This window comes from Pseudogymnoascus destructans, assembly GCF_001641265.1.
Source record: "Pseudogymnoascus destructans isolate 20631-21 unplaced genomic scaffold scaffold_2, whole genome shotgun sequence".
NCBI classification, from domain to species: Eukaryota; Fungi; Ascomycota; class Leotiomycetes; order Thelebolales; family Thelebolaceae; genus Pseudogymnoascus; species Pseudogymnoascus destructans.
Genome location: NW_020167521.1, coordinates 679,357 through 688,544, shown reverse-complemented (window position 1 = coordinate 688,544; position 9,188 = coordinate 679,357). Strand labels below are relative to the sequence as shown.

The 9,188-nt window shown below is 53.3% G+C and overlaps 2 protein-coding genes across 2 annotated transcripts; both read right to left on the bottom strand.

Moving 5' to 3' along the window:
* Positions 1-2,452: 2,452 nt before the first annotated feature.
* On the bottom strand, positions 2,453-8,049 carry VC83_00848 (uncharacterized protein). The gene is made up of 7 exons (XM_024464535.1): positions 7,516-8,049; positions 7,045-7,360; positions 6,852-6,872; positions 6,212-6,687; positions 5,576-5,774; positions 4,673-5,522; positions 2,453-4,618 (listed from the first exon to the last, which is right to left on the bottom strand). The coding sequence occupies exons 2-7, from the start codon at positions 7,339-7,341 to the stop codon at positions 3,228-3,230; spliced, it is 3,234 nt and encodes a 1,077-aa protein (XP_024327713.1). The 5' UTR covers positions 7,342-7,360; positions 7,516-8,049; the 3' UTR covers positions 2,453-3,227.
* Positions 8,050-9,165, bottom strand: VC83_00847 (uncharacterized protein). Its single transcript, XM_024464534.1, has one exon. The coding sequence runs from the start codon at positions 8,775-8,777 to the stop codon at positions 8,505-8,507; it is 273 nt and encodes a 90-aa protein (XP_024327706.1). The 5' UTR covers positions 8,778-9,165; the 3' UTR covers positions 8,050-8,504.
* Between the last annotated feature and the right edge of the window lie 23 nt (positions 9,166-9,188).

Here is a 9,188-nt window from a genome sequence, read left to right as displayed (position 1 = left end):
TTTGAAAACCCCAGAACCAGAAACCTTATCCTGAAGTCGATTCTGGGACAATCTCGAGGTAACCCCTCAAAGTTGGCTCTCAACAGTCAGCTTGACACACACACACCACCTTCACAAGTCAGACCTTTTACAACGCTCCCTCAACAAGGATATAACTGTGAGGAAAATGCGCTCCTCTTGAGTGTCTCCTACGGCTGACAACTGCACATGAGAAGTGGCTCGATCTATATACAGCTATGTTGTTGTGGAGTGAATTCTCTTTAGCGAGACCAGTTCCGAGAATTAACTCCACAACCGAAAACTTCGCTCTAACCCCAGAAAGCTCCCCACAACCCCTGAACCCTCACTCGAGCTGCAATACACACTTGATATCGTAACATTTAGATTCAATCTAGCTTACTTTACCCAGACTAGCACCATGACCTCCATGACCATCATAATAGTTACAGCTATAGTAACGTGACATTAAGGTTACAGGGCTAGCAGGGTTATGCTCTAGTAATGTGACTTATAAGTCACAAGGCTAGTGGGGCTAGGCTGTAGCGTGACCTAGCTAGTAGATAGTTAGGAAACTAGTAGATAGTTAGATATTTGGGAAAATCAGAACTATTCAAACTATCCCTAACTATCTAAACTATCTATAAGGCACGACACCACTATATAAGTAGATAGTATTTCCTTAGATAGGATCTTCATTCTTAACTTAATATAGTATTCTTTAGATACTATAGTGTGTTACTTAGAAAGCCTTCATGTCTAATCCCCTACCTCCTCTGTTAAGTTAAACCTTATGTAAGAAACCTCTATGCATTCTATTAGACAGGAAGCAGCAGTATAGCAGGCTTCTGTAAGGATGCCTCCTTACCTAGATACTCGAAGAACCTGTCTCAGAACTGTTACGGTCACTACAAGCATGAAATCTGACTCGGTGTGGTTTCGAACCAGTAGAGGAGCACATAGCGAGTTACACTATAGTGGGGGACAGTAAGGGTGTAGGGTTCAGGGTCGATGCTGACCTGTTGCGGTGGAAGGATCAGGGCTAGGGTTGGGATAACCGAGTCGGGCACAGACTCAACAGGGTTCCCCCTTCATCTTTTTTGTATCCTTCGTAGTAGACCTATAGGATAGCATCCGTTTAGCCTCCGACTCGCACTCTCATATGCTATTACTGTGAGCTGGGTGCCCTGTGTCCTTGCAGCTTCTAAACGCATTAAGCCACCCTTAACACAACTTACTACTATACTAGGGCAGAGACCTAGAGCCTTTGCAGCAGCATATGCTAATTTAAATTTTCTAGTCTGTACTCCTAAACAGCTTTAGAAAGTCGCAAATCAAGCTCATGAGCCTTAATACTCTTGCGTTGGACCATTCTGGTGTGGTTGTGATATGCTAGTAGTTAGTTATCTAGGTTTGATGGGGTGGCCACACTTACACATACTACACTCAAAACCAAACTGCCAGACATGGTTCTCTCACCATAGTTACTATACTCTATCTACCTATCTACTCTACCCTTCTCTGCACTACTCTCCCTTACTCGGCCTCCCAGCCTCCCAGCCTCTCAGCCTCTCAGCCTCTCAGCCTCTCAGCCTCTCAGCCTCTCAGCCTCTCAGCCTCTCAGCCTCTCAGCCTCTCAGCCTCTCAGCCTCTCAGCCTCTCAGCCTCTCAGCCTCTCAGCCTCTCAGCCTCTCAGCCTCTCAGCCTCTCAGCCTCTCAGCCTCTCAGCCTCTCAGCCTCTCAGCCTTCGCTTCTCATGTCCTCCTCTCCCCATCACCTCACCCCTACTATGTCGGTTACGCGACTCCGTCGGTTACACCACCACCTACGTTAGCGGTGCTAAGGATTGGTGATAAGGATTAGTCATATGTGATTGTTCTTTAGGTATTAGGGGTTATAAGGAGTTCTTTCTTCTAGGTTAGGGGTTTTGTTGACAGTGTCTTGTTTACACCTTGCAGGCTGATTAAGGAAGGATAGGAGATGGCTAAGGCATTACAGGGACTTCCTTCCACCAAACCACAAGTTCGGCAAACATTAAATCACTCACTCACCCCCAAGAAGTCTCATTTTCATAAACCCTCTCAATTCTCATTCTACGTACACTCTCCCCCTCTCCCCATCCCACGTCCCCCATCCATCATCCACCATCCACCCCCCTCCCCATCACATCATCACAGATACAACCCCCCCTAAAAAGTCGCCCCCCATTAAAAAACGCGATTGAAAAAACAACGGAGCAGGAAACAAAGAACAAAATAGAAGGAGAAAAAAAAGAGTAGTAATCCCTAATAATGCTAAAACAAGAGCTGTGAAATTTGTCTCCCCCAGTCTAAATTTCTGTCCTTCCGTCCATCGAAATCTTGGCTGTGGTGCCGCGGCGCAGCGTGGCGCGGTGACGGTGAGTGAGGTTGCTGAAGTCGAAGAGCAGGAAGCCAGAGATCCATCGCAATATCTCAAAAATTGAAAAAAAAAAAAAAGAATTCCGCAGCTTCTGCACGCCGGAAAAAAGATCTCACTAAAAAACAACAAAAATGCGAAAACCACAAGATAACAAAGAAATCGAGAACCTAGGAAATAATTTTGGGGGTAGTGTAGTGGTTGTATGGCGGTATGGTGGCAGTTTTAAAATGGTACCGCCCAATCAATCCACCAAAAAATCTCCAATCTTTAGCTCGCTGCCATCATCTTCATCGCGCGTGCTGTGCTGTCCCATATCCGTTTCTAATTTCCGTTCCCGAACCGAAAAGTAAGGGCCAAGTGTAAAGCCACCCGTTGTACAGTGAGGGTTTATTATTGTTGAGAGACCGGGTAAGGTAGGTAGGTAAAGGTTTGTCTTGCGCGCGCGCTGTCTGTGGCGGATTCTCCTCGAGGGGGGTGGGTGCGGCGGCAGAGGTTTTGGTACAGATGAATGAGGAGAAGGAGGAAGGAAGCTCGCATGAGTGCTGCTCTCGGGGCAACTTGCTGAGCTTTCCCAAGATGGGCGTGTTGTTTCGTGTGGTGGTTGTATGGTAAAGGGGAACTAGTGTAACAATGTCTTTTTCGTCCATCCGTTCGTGAAAATCGTGATAATGTAAAACCCCCCTGGTCGCCGAGAACTGAAAAAAATAGACCGAAGTCGTCGTGGCGGCGGCGGGGAGTAATGCATGCGCTCGTACCGTTACAAGTTTAGTGTTTTTTGCTGAAAAGAAGAAAATCGTCGATATCTTGATTGAGTCACCGGATCGGATCATTTAGAAGTAGTTCCCCTGCTGCTGGCCACCCTGCTGCTGCTGCTGTGCTGCCTGAACAGCCTGGGCACCCTGCGCCCCATTGCCGCGGCCGTATGGATATCCATTACCCGGCTGTTGCTGCTGCTGTGGTGGTGGTGGTGGCCCCGCATATCCCTGCGCCGAAATGCCAGCAGTAGCAATCTGCGTGCTGCTCGGGAACACCGTAACCGGCGCCCTCGTCAAGGCCGGAAAGCCCGCAGCTCCATATGCACCGCCCGCATTCCCATTCGCAAACGCCGTCGCGCTAGCGTTAGACAGAGAGCGCGCGTGTAGCTGGCGAAGCGGGAGCTGCTGCTGCTGCGCGGCCGTCTCGGTAGTCTGCGCAGCGCCCGTGGCAGAACCATTAGTTGCGATAGCTGGACGGCCCTCGGCGCCCTGGAGCTTGGCTTGGATGCGGCGGCCGTAAGGTGTGGTGCGGATCTGTGGGAGGATGGGGCGGATGGCGTCGATGAGACGGGTTTTCATGGCGGGGTTGGCGTAGTCGAGAGCGGTCTGGACGACGTAGTTGGCGAAGGAGTCACGCAGGAGGCGCTCGAGGTCGGCGGGGGTGGCGAGCATTTCCTCGATGAGCATGTCTTTGCTTGGCTCCTGGGCACAGCGGAGGCACTTCTCGATGACGTTGCTGCTGAATTTCTGGCGGGAGAGCTGGCCGACGCGGCCGGCGAACATGGCGACGAGGGGTTCGGTGAAGATGGGTTCGTTGAGGTCGAGGATGTATTGCACGACGTAGTTGCCGAAGGGGTCTTGGACGAGGGTGAACGCGTTGTTGGAGATTTGGCGGATGAGCCAGGCCTTCTGGTCGCCGCTCGCGTGGTCGATGCAGCGCTGGAGGACGCAGCAGCCGTGGCGGTGCGTGCCGACGTCGACGCAGTGGCGTCCGACGGCGTCGAAGATGAACTGCGCGTCGAGCGGGGACAGCTTGTTGAGGCACTTCTGGATGACGTGGTTGCCGTTGAGGTCCTGGATCAGCTCGACGACTTGGTAGCGCAGGGCTTCGATGATGGTCTGGATCTGGCCAGCGGTGGAGATGAACTCGATCATCTTCTGTAGGGCGCGTGTGCCGTGCTGGTTCAGCGCGATGCGCAGGAGGTCCTGGGAGGCGTTTTCGATGAGCACGGTGCGCTCTTCATCGTTGCAGAACTCCAGCAGCTTCTGGCAGAGGTAGTTGCCGAAGGGGTCAGTCATCAGCTCTACGACGTGCTGGTTGGTCTCAAGCCAGATCATGTGGATCTGCTCGGCGTTGCGCTCCTCGAGCTTCTTCTGGAGGAAGCGGCATCCATGCTGGTCCTTGCACAGGCTGTAGATCTCACCACCGAGAGACTCTAAGGCAACATTGGCGAATCTGTTCATAGCTAAAAATATTGTCAGTACATCATTTGAGATCGAGATCGGACACAAAAACTCACCCTCACCATCATTCTGGCGACGTTGCTGGATAACCCTAGCCTGGCTATCACGTGGCGCATTGTTTTGGTATGCCGGTGGGACTCCATAATCGCCATATGCACTCTGGGGGTATGCCTGCTGGCCGATCTGCATGTTCTGCATCGCCATGGCCATCATTGGCATGTTGTACTGGTTGTTGTAGTATTGCACGCCGTATGGGTTGGCTCCAGCCTGCGTGACAGCTGCTTGGTTGAGAGGCACGGAGCTATGGATGACGGAAGGTCCGAATGGAGGAGCACTGGCCTGGAGGGCAGACTGGATCGACTGGTAGCCGCCGTTTGTGGCCTCCCGAACTGGAGTAGAGTCGCCACTGTTGACCTCGCGACCCTGTCTGTTGTTGACTGCGTTGGGTGGGATGCGGCCCAGACTGGCATTGTGGTTGTGGAAGTGCTGCTGAGCGTGGGACTGTGGCTTCTGGGGGGTGCTTCCAACAGCGTTGCCTCCGTTGGACTTCATGGTTGGCACATCATTGGCAGAGTATGAGCTCTGGAGCTTCGGTGGTGTCATCTGGACCTGGCTGGTTGGCGAGGTCACATGGGACTTGTCCTGGTCGCCAAAGTACTTCAGATCCTGGGAGTAACGGTTGGGGGTGCGGACCTTCTGTGGCGACTCAAGAGGGGTCGAGTTCTGCGAGGTAGAGCCGTTCATGGTGCTGGAGTTGCCGTTCTGGCTGGAGGAGGTCTGGCTTATATGGTTGGTAGGCAAGCTCTGTTGGCCAGCGCGGTGACGTCCAAACGAAGACCAGCCAGTAGATTCCGTGGTGGTGGATTGGCCAGAAGCCAGGTCAAGGGCAGCGGATGAGGTGGATAACTGCAGGAGGCGGTGAGCACCGTTTGCAGTGGTAGATCGATCTGGGGACTTACATTCTGGGGGTGCTCTCCGCGAACTAGGATGGGGAAGTTCTCGTCAGTTGCGTGCATGTGGAGGTAGTTCTTGGAGTCCATTGGTCCTCCGGCATCCTCGTCGCCGAACAGGAAGCGAGTGGTGTTGGTCTGGTCCAGCGAGAGCATATCGTGAATGCCGTTGCGTGACTTGGTCACAGGAGTGGAATATCTGTTGAGGCTAGCCATGATGTCAGCTTCTATGATGCGATGGTATTGGTTTTTGTAACTGAAGTGTCAAGAATAAGATCAATAGCAACAAGTCAAAGAAAGATTGGCAAGATCTATAATTGTCTGTGTGAAGTTATGTAAAAGTAGCTGTCTGTTGTACTGCAGCAGAAAGCCAAAGCAATTGTGGAAAGTTGGTGTTGTGTTTAAGATCGGGCAAGTATGTGAAAAGTTGAAAGGGGGAGGGTGATATAGCTAGATCGGCGAACGACTGCCTGAGAGCCTCGAGGAAGGGGGGGCCTTCAGAACAAGCACAATGTGAACCCCTTCTCAACAAAAGAACCACAATGCTAAGGTTCCACTTCCACGCCAACAGTGAACAACACAAAGGTGCAAGTGACAAAAACACAACAACAAACAGCATTCAAAGTAAGAAGAAAGTGAACTTACTGGTTCGAAGACCTGTGGCTGCTTGGATCCTGTCTCACAGCCTGCTCTTTATCATCATCCTCGCTATTGCGTCTCGATGCCGACCCCGAGTTAGACATGATTATAGCGCTCTCGTCCATGGTGTATCGAGATGAAATCAATCCGTTGTGTGGCGAAGTAAGCTGGCTAGCTGAGCGACCGGGACGATTATAGAGTCCTCCAATTGGCGAGGTCAAGCTAGAGGTGGAGTAACGATTCGGGCGGGAGAAGACTGTCGGGAAGCCAGAGCTGGTCTCGCGGTATTCGGGGGGAGTAGTAGGTTCGGACTGGTGGCCGCCGTTGGTGTTGTGCGAGTTGTGGTGGCGCCCGAGGTCCTCTTGCATCTGTCGGAGTTCTTGTTCTTCTTGGCGCTGCTGGAGGTCCAAGATTTGCATCTCAGCCTCAAAACGGCGTTTCTGTTCGCGGAGACGCTCGTATTCTAGTTTCTTCTTCTCTAGCTACGTTGAGGGTCAGCTGGAGAGCTCAGTACGGACGTGGTGAGTTTAGATTGATGTTAGTTGCAATGTATTCAAAAGCTAATGTGTTTGTGGGGGTATGGGGGAGGATGTAGATGTCTTGTTGTGTGGGAGTTGAAGGGAAAAACGCGGTGGGTGAAGCTTACGAGCTGGACTTTATGGTAGTTCTAGATAACAGACGTTAGCAAAAAGGCGCCTCGAATCGATTCAAGCCGCGTCAGGGGTCATGACCAGCCGCAGCCATCCCCAGCCGCGGCTCCCAACCGGACAAAGAAAACACCACACAACCACGCACAACTCTTCACGCTCTCTCACGCTCAGGGGACAGAAACCACTTACCGAAGGCACATACTCCTGCCCATCCTGCACTCCTCTCTGCCCGGTAATGGAATGCAGCGTGGGCACTCTCCCCGAATCTGTCGTGAAGCGCCTCGTGAGCGTGAACCCGCGACCGTCCTGCGCCGAGGCCGACGCCGACAGTGGGGGAGGCAGACGGCTGCCGCCATTGCGCGGTGGTGACACGAGGCCCAGGAGGGGCTGCTCACTGCCGCTGACACCGCCGCTGACGCTGCCGCGCACCGATTGTCGGAAGCGCAGCTCGTCCATCCGCTCGCTCGTGCTGTTCGAAAATGCCATGCTGGGAATTGCTACAATACTGGCCAGGGGGGATCTGTCAGCTTTTCGGGTTCAGGGAGAGAGGCGCGGTGGGGCTGGGGCGCGTGGCGAGGGGAGCAGAGAATGCGCGGGAGGGAGGAGAAGACTCGCTGGTGCTGGGAAGTGCTGGTGGCTTCTGGGGAGGGGACGACTCACAGTTATACAAGAAAAGCTCCTACACTGTCTCGCCGCGAGCCCTTACAACCTGGAGAGCCAGGCGTCGCAAACGGAAGACGTCCAATCTCTCCGCAAGGAAATAAAACAACTAGAGATAGAGGTGAAGAAGGCGGGACGAGAGAGAGAGAGGTGAGAGGTGAGAGGTGAGAGGTGGAGAGGTAGAGAGAGAGAGGGGGTGATCGAGTCGGAGAGGTTGTGCGTGTGTGGACGTTGGGTGTGGTGCAGAGGTCGTTGATGGTGGACCCCTGTTTCTAGGGATCCGCCTTCGGCAAAGCTCCAGTAGTGTGCGACGGAGGGGGAAGGGGGAAGGGGGAAGGGCGGTGGGCGTCGACGCACAAATGTATGTCCTAAAGAGGAGGAATTGAGGATATATTGAGGTTTGAGGGTATGAGGGTTTGAGGGTTTGAGGGTATGAGGGTATGAGGGTATGAGGGTATGAGGGTATGATTATTATTATGGTGGGATTGGGATTGTGCAGTAAGTATGGGTAGGGTATGGCCAGTGAGTGTTGGGGAGTACGGGGGTTCCTATAATGAGGGTACTCGGGGGTGTTGTCCCGACAGTGCTGGGAGAAGCACGAAAACTACAATCCCGGAAAGTACCATGGGCGGTACCTCGAGGACCAGTTGAACATACGCTGGCCACACCTCTACCACACCCACCACACCCACCACACCCTCTACCACCCCACCTACAACACACCACCCACATGTACCACACCGTCCAAATCACGCTCCAAGTTACCTGTCTGACGGTAGTCTGGGTGTGCTGTACTCCACTAAATCCTAGTGACTCTAGTAGTAATATTTAGTATATACCCAGCGCCGTCGGGCACACTCTCCACGCCCAAAATCGGACGAGGCAGGACGGTGAGGTTAGAGTGGTAAGTTAAACACAAACCTCCCCCCGTGTCAATTCCTCTATATTATATTACCTCGACACATATATTACCTTCAAACTCCCCCCCTCTATCCATCCCCACGCTTCCTCCAGCGTTCCTCCAGCGCCCATTCCTCCAGCGCCCGTTCCTCCAGCGCCCGTTCCTCCAGCGCCCGTTCCTCCAGCGCCCCTTCCTCCAGCGCCCCTTCCTCCAGCGCCCCTTCCTCCAGCGCCCCTTCCTCCAGCGCCCCTTCCTCCAGCGCCCCTTCCTCCAGCGCCCCTTCCTTACTTACCCACCATGCTCTCGTCCGCCCCGAGCGAGCCTTGAGTAGGAATGGACTAGACGGAGCAGGACAGCCCATGTACGAGGAATGGAATTGATCCAAGGCACTAGAGGACTCTACCCTCACACTTTAGGCCCGATCATCCCCCGTCCGCCCCGTCGAAGAAGGAAAGAAGCTACGTTGCGCTGCACCCTCGGGCGCCCTGTGCGATAGATAGCGGTGCATCTGAAACGCCTCAGCAACTTTAAACGCCCTCTCCCGTACGTTTTTTTCCCCTCTCCTTGCCTGCTTACTTATCTAGGGAACCGAGTCTGTCTTGTCTGTCTCGTCTATCTCGTCTGTCTCGTCTGTCTCGTCTGTCTCGTCTGTCTCGTGCAGGACGCACCTGCGGAAAGCACCTGTGAAACCCCTCCCACCGCAAACCATACCCCGAAACGGACAGAACGTCCAATCACCAACCACCCACGCCGGAACCCCCCTACGCGACCC

Bases quoted from the DNA above. Each gene is read 5' to 3' on its own strand.
- VC83_00847 (XM_024464534.1), bottom strand. From the start codon at position 8,777: ATGGGCTGTCCTGCTCCGTCTAGTCCATTCCTACTCAAGGCTCGCTCG.
- VC83_00848 (XM_024464535.1), bottom strand. From the start codon at position 7,341: ATGGCATTTTCGAACAGCACGAGCGAGCGGATGGACGAGCTGCGCTTC. The intron at 6,873-7,044 runs GTAAGTGGTTTC...TCTGTTATCTAG, and splicing joins GGCAGGAGTATGTGCCTTCG to AACTACCATAAAGTCCAGCT. The intron at 6,688-6,851 runs GTAAGCTTCACC...CCCTCAACGTAG, and splicing joins ACTACCATAAAGTCCAGCTC to CTAGAGAAGAAGAAACTAGA.